Genomic DNA, 24,738 nt, shown 5'->3' with positions numbered 1-24,738 from the left:
TTTTTTTTTTTTTTTTATTAGCTATCGGTATAAATCATTATAGCTCAACAATTACAATTTTATTAATAAATTTATATTGTGATGTTTATATACATATGTACTATAATATATAACATATAATACTAACATATAATAATAATTGTATTTTAACCTGGAAATTTCACGTACCTACCTAGCTTATCGTTTAAATTATCGACAAGATTAGTGTGGGATTATTATTTATTAGATTTTGTTATATCGTTCCTATAGTAGTATTAGTATACTACATTACTATCTTTATTTAGTGTCCGGTTTTCAAACTCCGACAAATTACAGTTATTGTTACGTATAAATCTATCATATGTCTTCATCGTCGTCAAGCGTCAACGTCTTTCGGTTTCCGTGTTAACGACTTAACGTAGTGAAGTGCAGTTTATAAATTTATTAAAAATTAATTATAAATGGAAGTAACGAGATCGAACAAAGGTGGTTTAAAAGCCATATTTGAAGGGCACATGTATACTGTAAAATATATAGGTATCAAAAACATGTCATGGCGCTGCGTGAAATCAAATTTATTGAAATGTCCAGGAATATTAAAATCTGAATTGGACTATTCTGAACCACACGTCATCACACTTCATCTGATCACATGTGCCAAAAACACAGGGAAAATTAATGTCACAAAATGTGTGAATGAAATGCTCCAACTTGCAAAACAACACGAAAAAAAGCCAGGACAAATTTTTTCAGAAGTGGTAGCAAAAGTGGACCGTGACACAAAAGCTCTGATGCCAGCCGAAGAAACCGTAAAAAGACGATTAAGGAGACAAAAATTTTTAGAAAATAGTGTAGGTATAGTGATTTTTTAGATAAAATTATTTTGCGATATTATTACTATACCGTAATAATAACGTAATTTATATATTATATAATACATTTATACTTATATTATTATTATATATTATATTTTTATAATTAAATAATTTGGTATTTGAACTTTTTGATTAGTAAGTACTTAAAGTTTAATCTACTTATTCACGGAAAAACTGATACATTTGGATATTTTGTCCATGGATATTTTGACCGTTAGATATTTTGTCCTTGGATATTTTGGTTTGGATATTTTATCCGTGGATATTTTGTCCTTGGATATTTTGTCCTAGAATCATTAGTGTATTATTATGATTATGAATTTACGAATTACGATATCCTAGCTGATGCCCTCGAAAAACAAAATACGTAGGTAGTTATTTTGCCATCGCTCAGTTATATTAACAATTTATACTTCATATAATTATCATATATATTGAACATAGTTCTAATAAGAACATTAGGCATATTATTATAATCTTATATAAATGTATCAACCCCCCCCCCTACACATGCCAAATTACGCCACAGAACCCCGAGCTTGTAACAATTTCCAAATTGAACATTTTAAAATTTTTATTTTAGTTACCTAATTTTAACTTAGTTAATTAGTTTTATCCATTAATTTTTAACTTGAAGAAGTTATAAAAAATATATAAGTTAATTTTTAACTTAATTTACTTCTTCTTATATTAACTTAACTAACGAGTTAAAAAAAATCGTTAACTTGCTCAGCCTTATTAAGATAGATACTATGAGTTAAGATTCATATATTATGTGTTGTCTTACAAATGAACAACATGAGCTATTTGTGTTCGGCAAATAAAATGTTGTGTAATATCTTTTTTTCTTATTAGAAATAAGTTTCGGCAGCGATGGCCATTGGCTGACATTTGACATAATTTTTTTTTTTAAATATAATATTTTTTTTACTTATATATTAATTGTTTACAATAAATTTTCAATTTATTTTCCTTTAATGAAGTTTAGAAATTTGACGAGGATATGCTTAATTGTTAGATGATGGATTCCACATGTTGTGTACTTGGCTTTTTCTACTCTTTCATTTCCTTCTATGTTACTGTGTCCTGGTATCCAAACAATAGTTATTTCATATTCATTGCTGTTTATTTTATACATAAATTCTATATGTGATATGAAAATTGATGGTCAAATAGTAACATACGCAGATGACACGTGCCTACTGTTTTCAGGTGATACGTGGGATGAAGTTCGCGTAAAAGCTATACTAGATTTTAAAAAAGTAATAAACTACTTAAATCACAGAAAACTAACAATCAATTACAATAAAACAAATTTTATAAATTTTTCCATTAATAAGGATGATAAAAGTTTTGATAACTTAGAATTTAATATTTATGATAATTTGGATTCTTGTAATGTTCCAATATATCAAAAAATAGCTAGAGTTTCGAGTATTAGGTATTTAGGTTTGACATTTGATAAAAATATGAAATGGAACTTACATGTAAACAATATTGTGATGCGTATGCGTCTATTATCGTTTAGCTTTTATAAAATACGGTCATTTTTACCAATACAAACTATGCGCATAATTTATCTAGCACTATTTCAGGCAATTTTTCAATATGGTTTATTGGTCTGGGGGGGTCTGAATCAAAATGCGTCTAGACCACTGCAACTTCTACAAAAAAAAATTGTTAGAATATGTTTAAGTAGAAATACGTTAATTGGTTCAACTAAAGAAAATTTTAACTTATTAGATGTATTACCATTTGAGTCTGTATATAAAAAAATAATTATTATATTCATAATAAAAAATATTGAATCCTATCTGGACATGAACAAAGACAATTTTAAAAGAGAAAATAGAGCATTTGATGCTAGATTGGATTATTCAAAAAAAACGTTTGGTCAAAAATTCATAGACTATCTAGGTCCAAAAAACTATAATCAAATGCCAGTCAATATAAAAAAGGAAATATTCTATTCAAAGGGGAATACTATAACCACAGGTATGAAAAAAAAAATTCAGAATTGGTTATTTTCAATACTTGTATAAATAATAAATAATAAAGAAAGATTATATAACTGTAAAATTTTATTTTTAGCTATAAGTATTCTATTTGTATGTTTTGTTTTCTTAATTATTTTATATGTAAATGTTTATAGTATAATATTATTTAACTCTCTACCATCACCACAAGCATGTGCTTAAAGATGGTAGATAATTTCTTTTTTGTTTTAACATTATATGTAATATAGTATAAGTGCATATATAGAAATAAAAAAAAAAAAAAAAAAAAAATATTCATGATTATTTACTGCTTCTATTATTTTTTATTTTAGACTCTTCTTGTTTCCAAGGCCTAGGTACTTTATACTTGAATATTTTACGGAACATAATGAGTCTGTGAATATGACGTAATTACAGGGTAGTTGAGAGTTTTTTATATACATTTTATAGCCGAATATATTACTAACATTTTGGCAGAGAATATGCTGCGGTTATTATTTATTTATTTTTTTATTTTTGCAGAACATAAGGAGCGATAATAGCTATTCTAGTACGCTTTTCAGTTTTTGATGCGTCGTTATAGATATGTTTATACTTGGGGAGTTCTTCAATTATTTCATAAAATAGATGTTTATAATATGTGATTGATGGTGTTCTAATTTTTTTTTATTTTAGACTAAGAATAAATGTAAAGATATTTTTGATTTGTTCATGGTGGAATGTTTGGTATTTCATAATTTATTAGGTATGTTTTTGTACCTACTTAAGATTGATTTAGTGGTCTATTGATAGCTTATTTATTCTTCTGTACATCAGTTGCATTAGTTTAATATTGACATTAAAGGTATTGTTGAGGCGTATATTGAATACTGTGTGATATGTAGATTTTTTGTTGTACATTGGATTTAGAGCGATAAATTTGAGCATTAATTTATTTCATTTATATTTTAAAGTTAGTTTACCAGAAATTATGTATCTATATACTTTTTATTAGGCTACTTTTAAATGTGTCTAAGTTCGATCTTAAACCTGCATCGTGTATTATGTCTAATGTTTTAAGTGTTGATATTTTTTGCTGTACCTACTGTAAAATATTGAGCTATAATCTAGATATCACTGATCTGATAAGAGAGTTGTAGATTAGTAAAGTAGGTCCCCAGTGTTTATGTGTCTGCTCTAGTGTCTGCTAGCACTTTTATTATGTGTAGTCTATAATTTTGTTATTTAGATTTCTTCTTTGTGAGATTTTCATCAAAAGTTAGTTCTAATATCTTTATTATTTTAGTGTAATATATCCGTTTATTACCTAGTGTAATATTTGGTTTTATACTTTTATTAAGTTTTTACTATTAGAAAATATCATGTATTTTGATTTCTTTGGAGAAAAGGAAATGTCTGAAAATTTCCCAAATACGTAGATTATTCGTGTAGTGTTGGATCATGTTTTCTATGCATTTAAGACTTTCTGTTTGATCCAGATGTAACTTTCGTCAGCATAAGGAGACAGTTTGGCAGGTTTTGGTATTTGTTGGATCATATTGTTAATAATTGCTACTAGAAATAGTGTTGTAATGGTGGGTTAACCTCATAGTACTCCATTTTCAAGTATATATTGAATTAAATAGAGTCCATTAATGACAACTTTGTCTATCAGTTAACAAATTTCTTATTAAGTATATAATATTTCCGATAACCCCCCAGTTTTGTAACTGCTTAATAAATCTATATCTTTATATTGTATCAAATGTATTTTTGATGTCCATATGATAAATACCATGTGCTGTTTGCGTGGTAATACTTCGCAGATGTAGATCTCTATTACAGTATGGCAATCATACGTTTACCGGTGTTCCGAAATCCGTTTTGTTCTTCAGCTAAAAGTTTGTTTTATTCCAGGTATCACATTTATCTTTGATTATTTTGCTGAGTCGAGATATTGGGTGATTACTTTGAGCTTCATATTTATTTGAATTTGGTTTCTGGATTAGCAGATTTTGCTTGTTTCCATTGCTTTGGGATGATGCGCTGTTGCTATAATTTTTTATAAAAGCTTAAGAGCATTCAATGCAGATTGAATGTTTATTTTTTTTAAATATGAACGGTATATTATTATGAGAGCCACAACTATTGTTTTTTGTCAAGCGTGTATAATAGTTCTTGCAGTGTTATTTTTTTATTTATTTTTTGCGTGTCTTTGTTTTGATATTCTGTATATATAATCATTTCATTATTTTCGTTTGGCTTATAATTTTTGAACCCCAAATTTAAATCCTAGTTTAATCATACTCATTTTAAAAAATTCGATTGTTGTTTGATCGTTTGATTTTAGTGATTCTATTTATCATATTATTTGAGTTCTTTTTATACAACGGATTTGTTAGTATAGCTACTTGTTAGATAATATTTGTGAAACAATTTATCTTATCTTCTAGTTTATATTACATTTTTCTTTTTTATTATTAAGTCATTTTTCTAGTTCTAGTTCAATGAATTGTGTACAAAGTTCTCAGTTTGGAGCTTTTAGGTGCAGTTTCTCTTTTGATGTTTAGGTACTAGACGTAACTATTTTTTTATTCAAATAATATTTGTGTTGGTCAGTGATCACTATTGCATAGTTCTGATTCAGCGGTCCATTGTAGATTTGTAGATTACGTTGATGAAGTTATAGCTAAGTCAATGGATGATAGTTATCCCTTAGCATGCATTGAAGTGTGTTGGGCTGTTGTCAATTTGTAATTTAATAAAAATAATAGCTCACCCGGCGAACTTAGTACCGCCCAACAGTCAACGAATGTTGCGATACTTTTTAGCTAAATTAAACTATGATTTTAATTAACTAATAAAATCAGTACAAAAAAATGTATTACGTTCAATAGTTTGTTAGGATCAATAGGATCATATATATCATCATCATCAACAGCTTAACGGTCCATTAAAAGTCCAGTCTAACGTTGCATTCTCTTCTATCAGTCTCATATCCTTTTCTATAGTGTCTTTCTATCTTGTTCTTGGTTTACCAAGTGGATGTTTTTTCTTTATTTTTCCTATCAAAACATTCTTTAATAAATCTCCACCAGCTCTCCACACGTCCCAGCCACTCTAGACGTTTACATCTTACATATGTGAGTATATTTGGTTTTTCATATAGGTTATACAGCTCTTCATTGTGTCTTTTTTCATAAATTCCATACATTTCCATTCGATATTCTTCCTTTAATTTCTCTATGCATGTTGTTGCTGTTGTTCAAATTGATACCAAGTATTTGAAATTATCTACCTTTTTAAAATTCATACTTCAAACTTTCAGGTTTGACTGGTCTACGTTTCTTCTAGATAGTGTCATAAGTTTGGTCATTTCTTCGTTGATACATAAACCCATGTTTTTGCTGGGTTCTATTAGTTTAGTAAGTAAGAGGGTAATTTCTTCTCGAGTATTCCCTAAAGGTCTAAAAGAACTATATCATCAGCATATGCTAAAACAGTTTCTCCAAAAATAACTTCCATTATTTGGTCTTCATAAGAATCCCATATAACTTTTTCTAATCCCAGGTTAAACAGTGTTGGAGGTAGAGCATCTCCCTGTCGCAACCTAAGAAATTATCAATAATCTCTGTAGAAAACGTACTTTCAGTAACGTCATGTCATTACATATTTTTACTACATTTACATATTTTTGAGGGACTCCAAAATGTATTATTGATTTCCTTACTTCCTGTCTATTCACACTATCATAAGACTGTTTATAGATTTGTAGTCAGCAAATACCATACATAGGTCCTTGTCAAACTCATTATATTTTTCCAATTTATGTCTTAAGGTAAATATATGGTCGACAGGGGATTTCCTATTTATAAAACAACATTCGTATCTTCCTTTGGTGTCCTCTGCGTACGGCGTTTTTCTTTCCAAAAGGAGAGTTGACAATTACTATCTTATAACAGGTATCCAATTATGAGATTCCACTGTTTTTTTTTTTTTTAGGTCTAATGTGTCTCCTTTTATATATTGGGCGTAATATTGCCGTGTTCCACTCTCTTGGCATTACATCGGTTTCCCAAATTACCTTAATCATTTTCTAAAATTCACTTATAATCATTTCTCCTCCATTTTTTAGTAATTTCAATACTACATTGCTTTAACCAGGTGATTTGGTATTTTTTAATTTTTTTATGATGTTATAGATTTCCTGTTTGGTTGTAGTTTCAATATATGGTTCCACCGTACTATATTGCATAACTATTTCTTCGTGTGTTGAAGTTGGAGGTGTTATATTTAATAGATATTCAAAATATTCACGTAATTCATTCCTCAAAATCCTAGTCTGTAGTTTATATCCCCGCTTAACGCTGCCAGTCTTGCTGAAGAATCTTCTGGGGTTATTTTTATTTTCTTCAATTTCCTTAATCTTTTTTTTTTTTTACCAATCTCTTTACGCATCTTAGTTCTGTATTGGTTTCTTTTTTAGTGTTTTTATATCTTTCCATGTTTATGTTACTTGGGTCCTTGACAGTTTTTTCTCGTAAGCGGTTTATCCTGTCTATTGCTTCCTTGCACCTATCATTAAACCATTCTTTTCTTTTTTTATAATCCCTAAGCAATTATTAGCACTATTGACTACTGCTGTTCTGATTCTATCTCATATCCGTTCAGCATCTTCATCTGTATGTCGGTTGGATTTTGTAATTCTTGTAGTGTTTTACAGATGTATTCTTCCAGAACCTTCCTTCCTTACAGTTTTTTTATACAGCATTTTACGGATTCCTTACTTTTTCTTTTCCCCGTCTTTCTGCCAGTCTAATTTTAAGTATTGTAATTTTAAGGTAATGGCCCTAGTCTACACCTCTATAGCTCTTGATACTTTGTATGCATCCTTTATGCTTATTCTGTATCATTACATGATCAATCTGGTTTTTAGTTATTTCATTAGGTGTTATCCAAATTTGTTTGTATATATCTTTCCTTGAGAAGTATGTACTACTAAAACCTTCCACTAAACACAGGTTGATCAACCTGGTTCCGCTATCGTTACTTACGTCATGTATGCTATTATGTTCAATCGTTGGTCTTCTTTTCCTTTTTTTTGATTAAAGTCGCCTATTAATTTGATGCAGCTGTTCGGTTTTGTGACAAGTATGTGCTCTAGTTCATCGTATAATTCATTCTTAAGATTTTCTTCTTCTCTTTTGTTGGTGCATATGCATTTATTATAAGAATGACAAAAATGCAACCGGTGAGTCGAATATAGCATATTCAGTTATTTATTGATGTGAATTATTTAACATGTGGTAACTTATCGTCACTCACTACAAATTCCACACCATCTTCATGTCTTCCAACCTTTCTTTCGCTATAAAATATAATTTTATCTTCTTTTTTCATATTTCCATCGTTTGGCCATCTAATTTCTTGCAGAGCTGATATGTTTGTATTATATTTTTTCATAGCATCCAGTAAGTACTGTAACGCTCCCGGTTTGTTCAAAGTCCTAGCATTCAATGTTATCATTTTTATTCAATTTTCAAGTTCCAGTCGTTGTCCATTTATTCATTTCCTAGGCTTATTTTGTGGTTTCTTAAAATATTGTTTTTTCTATGTATGGTTGTTAACCCTACGATCAACCCCCCAATCTAGAGAACCAGACTACCCCAACCAACTGAGGTCATGGTAGGGCTATTGCGATATACCAAGGTACATGGGGCGATGGGCGGGCCACTCTGCGAGAAGGATATTATTCTTAGTATATATTAAGAAAATAAAGATTTAATAAAACTACAGAAATCAATTATTTGAATGGTGGATTGGCAAGATATTTCCTTTGAAGAAACTATGTATTTTTCTGTACGGATTACACTTGGTTTGATTCTCTTCACTGAGGTTAGGTTATTGAAGCACCTTGTGATATACGACATTCTTCGTTTTATTATCAGGTGCAAAACAAATGAATTGTATGGCTTTTCCATCACTTGAACATGCCACGAAAATTGACCATGAGAAAAAAATTAGTTTTCTAAATTCAGACTACAAACACTCAAGGATTATCCTTGTGATTAGTTAATCGCGATGGAGAATGCAAAACAAGTCGGAAATTGAATTCATTTAAACTCAAATGGCATATCGGTTGGGACCATCGGAATCCTCAATATGAAAACTTTTTCACCTCTAAATTTTCTTTTGAGTATCGTCGCGTGATTCACATTGATCATCAATTTTCTTATCATCTAAGACGTTCCATTTCATAGTTTGGGTTGGTATAGATTTCGAAGCATGATGACTACAGTGTCCACCTTAAGTTGTGAACTCTGCGATGGTAAGCCTAACATATCCCAGAAGTTTAAAAATTCAGTTGGATATTTGGTGGCTAGATCTTTGTTTATTACACAGCCAATAGATTTAAATGAATGCAGAGTTATGCTGATTCAAAATTACAAAGTTTAAGTTATCCATATCTTTATTCTTCGCTACTTAAGTTGCTCGCTCACTCAATCATTCGTTATTTTTGGAGTTAGCAATGATTTTTGGGAATACTTTGTTGAATAACTCACCTATCGATGAGACAAAATTGCAAAAATTCGGAAGAAATGAAATAAATCCACTGGATTCGTCGACAGAAAGCCAGAAATTTCTTGGAGAAATCTTGAGCAGATGGATCGTTCAGCAAGACAACTCTCATGTTTGCTGACAGCTGAAGTTTCTTCACATAGCACCACAGATTGCATGGTTTGAGGCAAGCGTTTATTTCATCGGCAGCAATTGATCTTGGAATGACCTAACCTAAATTTGGAAATCGCCAGACAGTAAAATCATTGCGCCTCTAAAACATCTAGAGTCATTGTGCAGATTCTTCAATGTTTTGTCAAGTGCTTTCAATGCGCATTTGTTCTCCATTGTGCTTTTGTCAAATATGATTATCTTAGATGCTACTAAAATTTTGACTATGCACAGTGTTGAGACTTATCTAGATAAAAAATTACTCATCTATTATATTATCTAGATAACTATTGTGCCATTTATCTATTGGTTATCTTAGATGTCATATTTACTTATCTAGATAAATTTATCTAGATACATTTATTTAAATCATAATATTCATTTTTCACGAATTATTCAAACATTATTCATTTTTTTTTACTAAAATTGTTCTTTCAGAACACTATCCAATCAGTACATGTTATTTATATAATATTACTATATTCCCATGTTTTACTAGCAAATTTTAAGTTGATACGTACCTACTTTGAGGAATGAGACATTATTTTACGTAGTTTTCGACAAAATAAATTGTGTACCTTGGTATGGATAAGAGATAATATGAAATGTATAATATTATGTAATTTATTATTCAAAGTGAGGGTATAATTGTGTCTTAACCTAGTGGCTTACACATTAGATGATTAATCACCGAATTTAAATGAATTTTATTTTGCGCGATTTATCGCCATGTTTCTGAAAATAGAAGGACCCGCACGATCAATCGACACACAAAATAATAATAATATAAAATATTATCATAAAATTATCGAAATTAATTCGTGGTATTGTGGCGACAGTATTCTTGATTATAATACTAGCACCTATTTATAATGAATGTTGGTAATAACGGTTGACGATATCAACAATAATTCGCGTAGGCTACACATTTGTACACATTTTATAACTGTATGTGCAAGCCGCCAGGTGCCTATTAATTACAAGTTATTTTATGTTCACATAGGTAAAGAAGTAAGCACATTTGCAATTTAAAAATACATACTAAAAAAAATAATTTTATCTATAATATTATCTAGATAAAGGTTAGATGATCTTTAACTTATCTAGATAAATGTAAAATATATTTATCTTTATCTGTATCTAGATAATTTTTTATAAAATTATCTGTATCTTATCCAGATGAAATTTTCGTTATCTATTCTCAACACTGAGTCTACGCGGAGTATTTCACAATGTTACATGTCAGTTGTTCAATCGTTTGTTGGTTTAACAACAATTTTAACACTGAATGAGCAGCACGGCATACTTTTTACAATGTGGCCGCTATTAAGGAAAAAGCAGCTGCTACCGCAATGTCTGATCCAAACAAACAGAGGCCAAAGTCAATAACATGAGGAATGTCTTATTAGTTCCATGGAGGGCATCCAAAGAAAATAAGCCACCCTTTCCAACATCAATTGCCTTCATTAATCATTATATACATTCATCATATACTTCCTTCTATTCGTGATTTAACAGGGGAACATTCCTTTGAACTGATTGGTCTAATTCGTGGCGATCATATTCACGTTCACGCTCCAATTCTCGATTAAATGAGTCTCTCGTTTCACGATCTAGCACTGGCATTCCTAACCTGACAAACCAACTGTGGTAACTAATGTCTTTGATTAAGAATAAAGTATGGTTATGCATCTCCTCATTCACCTCAAGTTGAGAAGCACTAAGTCAGGCCATACTCGTGCGATTTCTCGTGTATTTCTCCTTTTTCAGTGGATTGAATCACAATGTTAAGAAGCCTAATTACGGCTTTGCAAGTAAAGATTAGATCTTCTGGGTCGTGGTATTTCTGATTACAAAAATAATTTTGAGATAATGTCAACTCGGACTATTATTGGTCGTCACTGTCGTCTTCGGGTTAGCAACCTTAGAGTAAACAAAAATATATTGTTATTTAATTCTACCCTAGACAGATATCGCTACAGGTTGTAGTTTTTAGTAGGGTCATCCTATCACCAACTCAACTTTATCGGACAATATGTATGCCTATAAGTAGCTCAATGATGTCTTTTATAGTTAAAAAAAACACATGACAGTTGGTTGGTGGTCCAGTTGTTCTTTAGTTTTTGAGTTATAACTTAAAAATTGTGTAACGAACCCGACTTCGTTTTATTTATAAAATATAGATATTGTATTTTTTCTATTTTTTTCCTCTAGAGTTTGCGTTATCTAAAATGTTATCTAAAATTTAAATTGTTTAAAAATCAGAAAAACAAAAAAAAAATAGCTATCGTGAAAAAACAAACTTGAACGTTTAAAGAAAAATATCCTTTGCGGTTTCTAAAAACTTCACCATCTGGACCACCAGGATTTTGAATTTTGATATGAGTGCAGTCTATACATCCGCTAATGCCTGTCATTTTATACATTTTATAAAACTGCTCTTGTATTAAACTCCATTCTTCAGCTGTATTTGGAAACTTAACATAATGTTTACATTGGCTTGCTAAACTTTTTGAAACTCTTTTAATTATATGAGATACTGTTGCTTGACTAATTCCTCTGATATCACCACTAACTATCTACAGTTACATTATAATACATTAATTAGGTAAATAATTATTGTTGATATTATTACTGCAATTGAGTTACTTGAAAATTTGATGATGCATAAAATCCTAAAGCAGTTAGAAGCTGAAGGATCGGATGAATTGGTAAACCTCGATTAATTGAATGACTTATATTTGAAATCAGGTCCAACAAAATATCTACTACTGTTTTTTTGGAAAACCTATTATTCATTATTATAATGATATTATAAAGCCATTTTTTGTTTGTTATTTTATTGCATAAATATAAGAATTACTTACCTGTATCTCTTATAGAATTCCAAATCCGAAAAAAATTCTAATGGATTTTCAAAATCCCTTAAATATCTTCTTGGTGTAGGTTCTTCTAAGTATTGAACAAAATCAATAAACTCATTAAATTCCATTAATTCTTCTATTTCACAATAAATAAACAATAATAAATCACTTTAAACAATAGTTTGTTAAAAAACAAGAATTGTACAAATTATAACTACAACAAGTTAAAAACAAATGTATGGTGACAACAAAATAAACGTTTACGGGATGGTTAGGTGATGAATATTGACCACTTAACTTTACGGACTACTTTATGTACTAACAAACCCATAATTATGACTATGCAATGCAAAGTTACGGGAATTCTCTCATGTGTTACCTAAAATCATTTAGGTGTTACTTAAAATGACTATGCATACGGCCCTAGGATTTGGAACTTTATGCTTTAAAAAATAATGAAATATGTTAATTTTTAAAATAAACATCTAGTATTCATATATTATTTTAATAAACCTAAAAAATAGATAATTTTTAATATTGAAGGTTTTATTATAATATTTTTTGGTGTCAATAAGCAGTAAAGAGAGTTGTTTTGTAATTTTGGAGATTTTTGGTTGGTGAATTGAGTCGTTTTGATTAGGGTTAGGGGACCCTGGATAGAGGATTTTTCCTGGCTTACACTTAGGTGAGTTTTAAGTATTTCATTTCGGTGGGGTACAAAGGTAAATCGCTTCCACGCAAAGTACCCCGGGCAACGTCCTACACGGATAAAGATTTACCAACTGTCTACATAATATATCTCGATATACAATTTTAACAACAACAAAACAGTATCACTCATCAGAAAAACGGACCTAATCAGGGCCAACTAACTTGAGACGCGAGTGCTCAACTACACGTATTACAATCAAATATTGAAGGAATCAGTCTCAACAGAAGTGAATACCTCTCTAGAATCACCCTTGAAAATGATGTCTCAGTTATATTACTCCAGAAAACTCATATACATGACATAGAACAAATTACAAATAGAGGAACAACCCAAGGATGTAACTTATCATCTGCATCCTACCGCAGAAAGTAGAGCTTTAGTTTATCAACAAACCTGGGAAAATATTAGTATACTCGAATAAAATAATAATATATCATTCTTATTAGTCAAAATAAACGATCAAAACATTATTAATGTATACAAACAACTCAATGTGGAATGGAATAACTCTGTCCTACAATCTCCGAAGCACCCCAATCCAATAGCAAGTGACCTTAATAATCACCACCAAACACGGCGATATGACAACAATGATGCGAATTGAGAAATACTAAACGAATGGGACGAGAGAATGTATCAACCATATTTAATACAAAGGACTTAGGTACATTTAGATCCAGAAGATGGCAGAAGAATATTATAATCTTAATCTGTGCTTCACAACGAGAAATGAGAACGGCCAAACACCGCAAATCAGAAGAACAATATTGAATCATTTTCCCCTAGAAGCAAACATCGCCCCATCATTATTAGCATTGGAATACAGATCCTGATTGTAAGTTCAGTACAGAAACCTCGCTTTAACTTCCAAAAAGCCAATTGGGAATCATACAGCCGCTAACTCGACGACTCATGGGCGGATAGGCCCATCGGGAAATCGGGATTTTACCGGTAGGCCCCCATCAATATTATGCTCAGAGGCTCAAAACCCGAAAAAAAAAATTATTTTATGAGACTGTAAAATAATACCGGCTGCGTATTTGTAATTTTTGTATATACCATCAGCTATTAGGGGCCTTTGTGTAATACGCGTTGATACCCGTATAAATGTATAATAGGTACCTATTTTGTTGTATTTACTATCATGCTACTAAAACTAAATAATGTATAAAATGTAAATATAAATAAATATGTTAGTTGTTCAAATGACAAAAATAAACAACCAAAATAATAATTAATAAATAATAATCAATAGGTAAGTATATTAATATAAATTAAATTTTCCACGAGTGATAAGGATAACTATAACTACTTATGACGTATCTGATATCTAAATTTATATAAATGTATTATATCTTAATAATTTCGACTTGTTCTATTTTTAAACCATGCTTATCAATATTCAATGTGGATGTTGATAATAATATCATATAACTGTTTTGTTTTTACTCTATGCCAGTATGCTCTATGGTATAAACCGATTATTAATTTTATTAACTGTTATTTTTATTTTATCTTTTGGCTTTCTATTGTAGTCGTGGTTTTTAAGTTTTTGCTAATTGTGTTTTAATTATTAAATAATATAAATTATACTACAATAATGTCGAAACGAAAATTCGAAAGTGGAGCTTCAAAAAGAAAAAGAATGGATCAAGATTTGTTAATTAAATGTGCCTGCGATAAAACACAAAAAAAGTTAAATTTTTATTTAGCAAAAAATACCGGTAAGTAATATTAGCTTAAAGCTTTACTAATATATGGTTATTGGTCATATAATTAAATTTTAAATTAGGAGCATTAAGCCTATAGGAACTGATTCTTCGGCAATGTATACACTTTTTGTTTCATTTTGTAGTTATACAAATTATATTGTTATTTATTATACAATATTTTTGTAGGAACAAAATATATTTAACATAAACCAAATAGTAGACATGTTCATATAATACCGATACCAAATTTATTTACAATATTGTTACCTATTTTACTTAATACAATGAAAGATAAAATTAAATAATCAATATTATTCAATCATTTTTAAACATCTTAAATATAATATTAGAGGATGGAATTATAGGTGTAAGTACTTATGCATATTTTTATTCTCCGGTAAAAACTAAAAAAAAACTATAATAATTTAGGTACATTTGTTTTTGTTTTTAATTGTTTAATTAGTTTTAAAGGGTTTAAATGTTTTTGGTAAATTATTTTTTTTGTACATCTGAGGTTTTTTTTAGCTATACATAATATGTTAGCTGGTGATAGTGATAATATAAGTCATGAGACAAAAGCGTGGTTGTTTTAATTTTAGTTAGGAATAATTAGGGTACCTAGGTGTAATTATTTGCTGTAGCCTTTTCAAACATAAATGATAATTTAATTTTCCAACTATTAGATGTTCTTGGTACAAATAAACAGTGTAAAGTAGAAAGTTTACCCCTAGAAGAACAACACCATGGAGATGTAAATGATTTGAGTAGCTGCAATAACAATTACGAGATCCAACAACTCAATGAATTTTTTATGAATACTATTTTTTAAATATTAATTTAATAATACAAAACTGAGTGCATAATATAAATAACAGCTAAGATACTAGGTACAAAATAATTAATTATAAGTATTATAAACAAAATTACTAAAACAAGAATATAATTTAAATTTAAATTTATATCACTACAAGTTTGTATCTACATTTAGAACCATGAAAACAGAAATCCTAAAAATGTAAAATAATATATTTGTCACCATTTAATTCAGAATTTAATTTTTCTAATTTGACATGTATTTCAATTATGACCACTAAGATTTTAATTTTTTTTTTTAGAATTCTGATTTGAATTTGTTTACAAGACCTTCCACAGCTAATTTTGCAAAGTACTGGTTATTTTATCCCAATCAACCAAAAATTGGTGTATCATTTGCATATAAAAAAACTTATTTTCGAATTGATGGAGAAAATCGTAAATGGGTGTCGTATAGATCCATTTATAAATCTCTATTTTATTGTATTTGCCTTTGTTATGGTGACGGATCCAGATCCAGACAATTCTCTAAAGGATTTATTGACTGGAAACATGTGTATACTCGAATAAATGAACATGAAAATTCAAAAACCCATAGATTAAATGTAGATGCTCATGTTATGAAAAAACAATTTTCATTAATTGATTCATCATTAACTTATGGCCATAGTTCAATAAGGAAAAAAGAAATAGAAAATAGAAGGCAAATTTTATTTCATATAATTGATATTATTAAATTAATCGGTAAACGTGGACTCAATTATCGAGATAAAACTAACGAAGCCATTTATACTCTTGATAATCCATCTAGACCACGGTAATTTCTTGGAAATGATTTTACTAGTGGGCAAGTATGATCCAGTACTCAAAGCTCATTTAGATAAAGCAATTAAAAATAGTATAAAAAGTCATGATTCTGGTTCCAAACAAGGAGGTGGGCACATAAGTTTTTTATTTAAAACCACAGTCAGTTACATTATTGAGATAATAAGTGAAATTATAAAGTCATAAATTTCTGAAGAGATCATTAAAGCTGGAATGTACTCTGTACAACTTGATACTACTCAAGATGTCTCTGTGATTGACAAATGCTCGGTTATTATAAGATATGTAAACGGTACTTCTGTAAAGGAGCGATTAGTTGGCATGATAAAATGCAAGTCAAGCAAAGGGATAGACTTTATTGATTTAGTCTTAAAAGTTTTTCATAACCTGAACATAAAAGCAAATAACTGTGTAGGCAATGCAACTGATGGAGCTGCAAATATGCAGGGCCAATGTAATGGTTTTTTTGTAAAACTAAGTGATGTAGCAGCTAAACAAATACATGTATGGTGCTATGCGCATGTATTGAATTTGGTAATAGGTGATATTACTCTTAAAGTATTACAATCTATTACTTTATTTGGAATTTTAAATGGGTGTGCATTCTTCATACGCGAATCACACACCCGTATGGATGTTTGGACAACTATGAATTCCAGAAAAAGAGTTTGTACTATTGGTGAAACTAGATGGTGGTCAAAAGATGCTTCTTTAACCAAGGAATTATGTACGAAGACTTTCGAAATGAATATATAGACTTCATATCAAAATGGAAAGAAATAAAAAAAAATATTGACTGTGTATATTCTGAACTACAAAACTGTGATGAAAATATTGATGGTAATAACAAAAATAACTACTATTTATAAATGTATTAATTTACCTACCTATTTAATATTTATAGTATAATTTTAATTTTTAATTTTGTTTTTTTAGAATGTTCAAATGATGTTGAACTTTTAGTATCGTGTAGTCATAATCCAAACACGAATGCAAACTATTGTGTAGTTTGTTGCTTTGATGTGCTTGTGAAGTACAACTTATATATTTTTTTTTTAATACATAATATAATATATAGGCCCTAGTTATATGAGGCCCCAATAAGTATATCCCGGTAAAAAAAGTAGTAAAAGTACCTATCCGCCCATGTGACGACTGCATTAGGTGAATCAAACCGAAGACGGAAAACTGCGATCGGTTCGTGTGCCTTGTAATAGGAATTGTTAAAAAAAATATTCCAAGAGGCCCTAGGAAAGAATATGTCATGGGATGGAGATGCATCTCCAGATGCACTAGCAAATCGTACAATTGAACTCACAAGAGTGACAGTAGACAAGAAAGTCAGAAGAATCTTAAAAAATTAATTAAGTCAACTAACAGTAGCCACGGAACAAAAATCTAGCTACCCAAAAAACTTTGAAGAACATGAAATAGACACTGCAATAAATAATATTAAACTAGGCAAGGCTGCTGGGCTTGACGAAATCTAAACAGAACTTATTAAAAATACTGGTCCTAAGACCCGATAGTGGCTAGAAAATTATAGAGACATTCAAGAAACCGGAAAATTACCTATACAGTTCTGGAAAACAAAAATTCTGATAGTCCTTAAGCCTGGCAAATTTAACAAGGACGTTAAGATTTACCGCAATATCTCTCTCCAAGTGCCAGTTATAAATTATGAGAAAGATATATAAGATATTTAATAGAGTATCGGACCCCATAAACACAATTACTCCCATAGAACAGCTGGTTTTAGGCCCAATAGAAGCTGCAGTGACCAGGTACTGTCCGTAGCCACAGGTATTGAAAAGGGCTATGAACTATGAAGATTAAATGAAAACTGCAAAAGCATTTATTAACCTAACGGCGGCCTACGACACAGTGTGGCACGAGGGCCTAATCACCAAATCCCTAAAAATCATAACCTGTCTGATCCTATGTAAAATAATCAAAGAAATGGTAAGCTACCGACAGGTAGTCATAGAATATAACAACACCTAGTGCTTAACAATGGACTTCCACAAGGTTCAGTCTTGTCTCTATAATATTTAACCTTTATATTAGTGATCTACCAAACACTAAATCGATCAAATATATGTACGCTGATGACATTTTTGTGGTAACACAGGAGAAGACCTATGAGGCATGCAAGGTGTACCTTACCAATGATATGGAAATACTAAATCAATACCCTCCAAGACCGAAGTAACACTATTTTGCCTAAATAACAGACAAGATAAGCATGAAATAAATATTATTTTCTATGGAAAAGAAATAGCCAACAATCATACACCGTCATATCTTGAAGTGACAATAGATAGGACATTGACTTACAAAATCCATTAAATAAAGATTGCAAAAAAAATCAAAACACAAAATAATGTTATCAGAAAACCTGCTAACACTAACTGGGGATCTAATCCTAACACATTAGGAATGTCAGCAATGGCTCTTAACTACTCAGTTGCCGAGTACTGTGCCCCGGATTAACTCCGCTCACGTGAATAAAATCTATCCACAACTTTGTCTGTAAGAGATTTAAATAATAATAAAAAATATGTTCAGGTCCTAATTGAGTGGATCTTAAACTTGTACATCCAAATTTAAAATTATACTACCTTTATCTGAACTAAATTCTACAAAAATAAACTTCAATATATATATTAAAATTATTATTATTCTTGTTATTGTTACTTCACTATTTTTAAACTTTTACTTGTAAGTTGTGACTGAGTTCTGTTTTATATATATTTACTCATTAGTTGTGTTTTGTATTTATCTATTAGTTGTTACCTGTGTAATGTTTTGCCATGCGATAAAAAAATAATTGTGGGGTTGTCGTGGAGAACTTTTATAACTCAATTATTGTTATGACCGGTTAGATTGAACTGCAGTATCCTTTATTCTCCAATGAAAGAGTAAATAGGCCTATTGTTATTGTTCAGTCCTATGCAACAAAACGGTGATAAGGAAATTACCGCCACCAATACTTCACTACACGGCTGCGATCCGCTGTTTCAAGTCTGTCGTTGTTGAGCGTGTACGACGTGTCGTGTTCGTTGTTCGTCACCTAACGCTCGTACGTATACGACGGTCCGTACTTTTAACCGAGCAGAGTTTTTATATGTTAGTTTTGTTACCATCACAGTCAACCTTCACCGTCCACCATACACCGTCAACTATCACCGTCAACCATCACCGTCCACCGAACACCGTCACCTTCAATCCAAAGGAAAAGTCCGCATCACGCTGTCGCATTTACGGTTTTGTACACCAACATTTTTATATTATATTTTTGTATGCCATATGGTGATTTCTAGTTTTAAGCATACCGTCTAGCTGGCCAGTACCTATTGTACCCATTTATAAAATCTATTGTTAAGTTTGTGTGTAAAATAGTTGGCCGACACCCCGGCATTCGTACATGAGATCGTGTTATTTTTTATTCTTCTTACCTAAAAGAAAACTTTATTATACAGTCCACTTTAGTCTTACCCAACAGTTATTTATCTATGTAAATATCAACATTCAATTAACACCTATGATTATTTATTATCAATCGACAGTCATGTGCGATGTACTGTGTATAGTATTATAAGTATAATATTAGTGTTATTTGATCTATTTTGCAAAATATCAATATTACTGTGTTTGTTGTGAAAAGATTTTGACGATATTGCATAAAATAGTGTTAAAAAACAGGGACAAAATATTTAAATAATTGGTTCAATTAAAAGAAATTCTGTTTAGCAAACTTCCTTTATTAAGAGATTGCTTGAGAGTTGTAAACAATTCTCAACTGTTACACCCGAAATGCATATTACTAACTGATAAGGCAATAGCCAATGAATTACTTGATTTTGATGTTGAGATTCGTATATATCTCTACCTTTTTTTCCCCCGTGGTATCGAAGGACAGAGAAGGAACCATGTTACCAATACTTCTCTGGCCACCGTCGTTTATTGAGAAGTCATTAACATAAGTAACTAGCAGTGGTGGGCTAGTCTCCGGCTCACTTGCTATTACAGCTGTATCAATACATAGAATACAGTATGGGAGACTCTATTCTCCCTAACTTGCCTTCAGCTACAGTACAATAGACTTAACTAGATTGATCTTCGGAAACCAGGGACCGGAGCACCCTTTTTTTTTCTTCTGAGGCCTGCCGAGCTCTTTCCTCGTCCTCTATCGCTGACAGGATGCGCTCCACCATTCTGTAGAACTATCTGAAGACTTCCTCAGCTTCTCTCAGTATCACAGATTTCTCGGTCGGGACCGCCGTGGGCAGTTCAAACCCTGAACCGCAGAAGATATCCGGGAGATCGGCGGCACTAGGTCGATGACCTAGACCAGGGGTCGAGAACCTTTTCGTAGGAAAGAGCCATTCTTTCAAAAAAATACAAAACTATGATATCCATGGAGCCGCGCAAACAGGTTTTAACAACCTTTTTTTTTTTTTTAGTAGGCAATAAAAACATAATAATACGTCTTAAATTTAGAAAACTTTATTTAAACTTTATTTCATTAATTCATTATTATTATTATTGTTTATATAAATATCTATTTAATATTAGTGGGATTTTTGACACTGAATTTCTCCAGACAGCTTATTTAATTCTGGAGAGTAATCAGTAGTTCTCAACTTCAAACAAGCATTAAGGCTGATATCATTCAGTTGATTCCTTAATTTAATCTTAATAAAGTTCATATTTGAAAATGTTTGTTCATAAATGTAAGTAGATCCAAAAATGGTCAAAATTCCGAAAGCGACTATTTTTAATTGGCTGAAACTTTCGGGAAGACTGTTCAATACGTCAAATATAACTTGCTCTTCTTTTTGACACTTAGCGAGTTCCGTCCATTCGCAGCTAAAAATCCTTTTTCCCTTTCCAGATTTTCAATATCCGTTTTCAAATTCTCAAATTTTGTAGACCAAAGATCTTTGGTTTTTAGTTCTATTAATTGCAATGAAAATAGTCTTTTGTCGACAGATGGAAACGATGGAAAATTAATTTGTCCAGTCTCTGCTATGAGTGGTGATGTCAAGAACTTCAAGGTAGATTTATATTTTCGAAAATCTTCAAAACGTCTACTAAACGAATTTTTCATGGATTGAATGGCCGATTTAAAATACTCCAAATCAATAATACAACCTGAGCTTTCCGTGTACTCTTTCAAAGATTCAAAATGATCAAGATTTCCACTGTCAATATCTTCTGAAAAAAGCTGAAGTTGTTGTTCGAAAGAAAGGACAGTTTCCAGTGGTGTATGTGCTGTATTTCCCTTACCTTGAAGCTTTTTAAGTGATTTAGAGATGAAGTCAAATCTACAGCAAAATACAATTTTTGTAGCCACATATCATAGCACAATTCGGGGTAGTTGATGCCTTTATTCGTTGAAAAATCTTATATGGGTTCGAAACAATCTGTAAAGCGCTTCAAAACGGCCCCTTTCGATAACTAACGTACATTATTGAACATTAGAAGATCCTTGTATCGGGCATTAACTTCATCAAGTAATGCACGAAACTGTCTATGGTTCAGAGCTGAAGCTATGATTTTGTTAATAATTTTCACTACTAGTGCCATGACTTGGTTAATTTCAACTGGAAATGTTTGAGCACATAAAGCTTCTTGATGAACAATACAATGAAAAGATAGTAGTTCATGTTTCATATTTTGGCCAAAAAGAGTAACAAATCCTTTATATTTACCAACCATATTTGGTGATAAATCAGTGCAAAGAGATATCAGCTTATCTAAATTGATTTCTTTCTCTTTACAAAATTCTGTAATTGCAGCGCAAATGTCCTCTCCTCGAGTTTGTCCTTTGAGCGGTAGAAAAACCCAGTAATTCTTCATAAACACCCGTAGACGAAACATACCGTCCCATTAAAGTGAGTTGAGCGATGTTTTTAACGTCACATGATTCATCACAAGCTAAGGAAAATACTGGTGATGACTTCAAATCGGAAAACTGTTGTTCTGTGACATTTTCAGCCATTTTAACAGCTCTATCACGAACAGTAGTTGCCGACAACGGAATATCCTTTATTTTATTGATTATTTCTGTTTTATTTTTAAATTCAGAAAAGAGATGTTCTGACATACCAATAAAACATTTTTTAATATATTCTCCATCAGTGAATGGTTTTCCAGATTTCATGATTTCGTGAGATACAACAAACCTAGCTGCAGTCAAATTAGACGCCGACTGCAACCAGTTATTAAATTTAGATGTCGATTGTTGAGATTTACGAATCAACTCGGCCACTGCTGTTTTTCTTTCATTTCCAGATGGGTACGTCTTACCAAAAGAATCGTGTTTAGATAAAAAAAGACGTTCAATATTAGATTTTTTATTGTTTTTGAAGTTTCGTCACAAATAAGATATTTTGGCTGTCCCGTGTTGTTCGGGACAAATGCATAAGTATCAGTCCACTCACTTCTAAATCCTCTATTTTCCTCGTCAATTTTACGTTTTTTATTTGTAGACATCTCGAAGTTTATAGAAATACCTCTATTGGAAAAAAAGCACAAGAAAAAAATACCAAACAACGTCGCACTGATTGAATTGACCTGACGAGGACCGTCCTCACGTATCGACTAATATAATTTTGTATTCTACCGAATAATGATAGTCGAGTGTAATAGAACACACACATATATATTATATACACAATAACACTAATTTTGCGATAAGATTAATAAATAATTATTGATAAATTCATAATTATTATCGTTATAATAACGTATAATATAATTTATATTTTACGGATATATCTATATTGATAATTATCCAAAGAGCCGCAGATTGCATGTTCCCGACCCCTGACCTAGACGGACGCTCAGAGGACACATGAACAATGGGTTCTCGGTGGTGTCGGATTCGTCTGAACACTGGCAGCAGCGTGGGGAGGCAGCTCTGGATATTCGATGTAGGTACCACAGAAAGCAGCCGTGGCCGGTCAGTGCCTGAGTCATGTGAAACGTCAAGGCACCCACAAGAAGGTTCTTCCTATTCATCTTCCAATATCGGGAATGGCGCGACGTGTCCATGCCACTTTCGTGGTAGATTTCCGTCTCACCTGCCACAGAGCAGTTGTGGTTTCCTTTCTTCACATTTCACGGCCACTTTAGTTGGCCGTAAATCTCCGGGCTCGGTTTCAGCAAGCAGACGAGGCCCTAACCTGAGCCTCTCGAGTCCTATGACATCCACCGGCGGTGTGCTGGCCAGAACCAGAGCGGAATCGTCCGAGACGGTACGGTAGGCTCGGATCGTCCTCAGGGCGGCGGTCCTCTGCAGGCGGATCAGATTCACCTTGGAACTTGGCCACGTTGATCCATGCCGGTACGGCGTACAGTAGCTGACTATCCATAACGGATTCGAGCAGTTTCTTCTTCCGTTGGGCTGGACCTCCTATATTCAGCATCAGCCTGGTCAGAGCTGCAGAGAGGATCGTCTTTTTCGCCACGGAGTTGACTTGTGCCGCCAAGGTGAGCCGTTTATCGAGAATCACTCCGAGGTGTTTGATCTCGTTGTGGATAATAATCTGGTTAACACCGGTCATTAACCGAGAGGCAACGAACGCCCGCCTCCAGGAGAGTATCACCACCTCCCTCTTATGTTGGGCCATACCCAAGCCATTACTCACCATCCAGCTCTCGATCGTCGTCAGAGTAGGGTTGATGACGTCTTCCAGAAGCTGGACAGCCATTCCTACGACCGCGAGGTCGTCGGCAAATCCCACCAACTAAACTCCGGGCGGCACATCCATTTTCAGCAGGGAGTCAAATGTGACATTCCATAGTGCCGGGCCTAGCACGGACCCCTCGATGACCTCAAGGAATTTAATGCGTTCTTCACGTCCAACGTCACTAGGACGCTGAGCCTTTTCTCTCCCGGCGTGGCAGCTGCCTGAGTGGCGATGCTGTGGACTTTGCCGACTGCCGATTCCGTACTGACTCTCTTCCTAAACCCGTACTGGTTGGGGGCTCTTCTCCGCCCCCCATGCGCGTCGAGGTGCTCCTCGGAGTCTTTGAAGTAGGAGCCATTCGATCAGCTTTCCTGGGATGTCAAGCATGCAGATCGGCCTATAGCTTGGCGGGGCGTCCGGGGTTTTGTCTGATTCTTTCTGTAGTAGCACAAGCCGTGCCCTCTTCCATCGGGGAGGAAAGTTAGTACTTCAAGGCAGTTGTTGTAGACTCTAAGGATTGCACGAAGCTGGGTAGACGGCAGAGCCCTGAAAA

At 32.2% G+C, this 24,738-nt stretch overlaps 3 protein-coding genes across 3 annotated transcripts; 1 reads left to right on the top strand and 2 right to left on the bottom strand.

Annotated features, from left to right (window-relative positions):
• Positions 1–11,059: 11,059 nt before the first annotated feature.
• LOC111041610 (putative nuclease HARBI1) lies at positions 11,060–12,754 on the bottom strand. The gene is made up of 6 exons (XM_022325915.1): positions 12,751–12,754; positions 12,427–12,559; positions 12,209–12,347; positions 11,863–12,138; positions 11,281–11,405; positions 11,060–11,204 (listed from the first exon to the last, which is right to left on the bottom strand). Exons 1-6 carry the CDS (start codon positions 12,752–12,754, stop codon positions 11,060–11,062), a joined length of 822 nt encoding a protein of 273 aa, XP_022181607.1.
• Positions 12,755–14,735: 1,981 nt separating this feature from the next.
• LOC111041609 lies at positions 14,736–17,241 on the top strand. The gene is made up of 5 exons (XM_022325913.1): positions 14,736–14,859; positions 15,531–15,598; positions 15,963–16,329; positions 16,472–16,594; positions 16,682–17,241. Exons 1-5 carry the CDS (start codon positions 14,736–14,738, stop codon positions 17,239–17,241), a joined length of 1,242 nt encoding a protein of 413 aa, XP_022181605.1.
• A 5,026-nt stretch (positions 17,242–22,267) lies between these two features.
• LOC111041608 lies at positions 22,268–22,986 on the bottom strand. Its single transcript, XM_022325912.1, has 2 exons — positions 22,801–22,986; positions 22,268–22,702 (listed from the first exon to the last, which is right to left on the bottom strand). The coding sequence occupies exons 1-2, from the start codon at positions 22,984–22,986 to the stop codon at positions 22,268–22,270; spliced, it is 621 nt and encodes a 206-aa protein (XP_022181604.1).
• Positions 22,987–24,738: the final 1,752 nt, after the last annotated feature.

The sequence above is a fragment of the Myzus persicae genome, unplaced genomic scaffold, assembly GCF_001856785.1.
Source record: "Myzus persicae strain clone G006 unplaced genomic scaffold, MPER_G0061.0, whole genome shotgun sequence".
NCBI lineage: Eukaryota > Metazoa > Arthropoda > Insecta > Hemiptera > Aphididae > Myzus > Myzus persicae.
The sequence above is the reverse complement of the archived record's forward strand: the minus strand, read 5'-3'. Positions and strand labels throughout refer to the sequence as shown.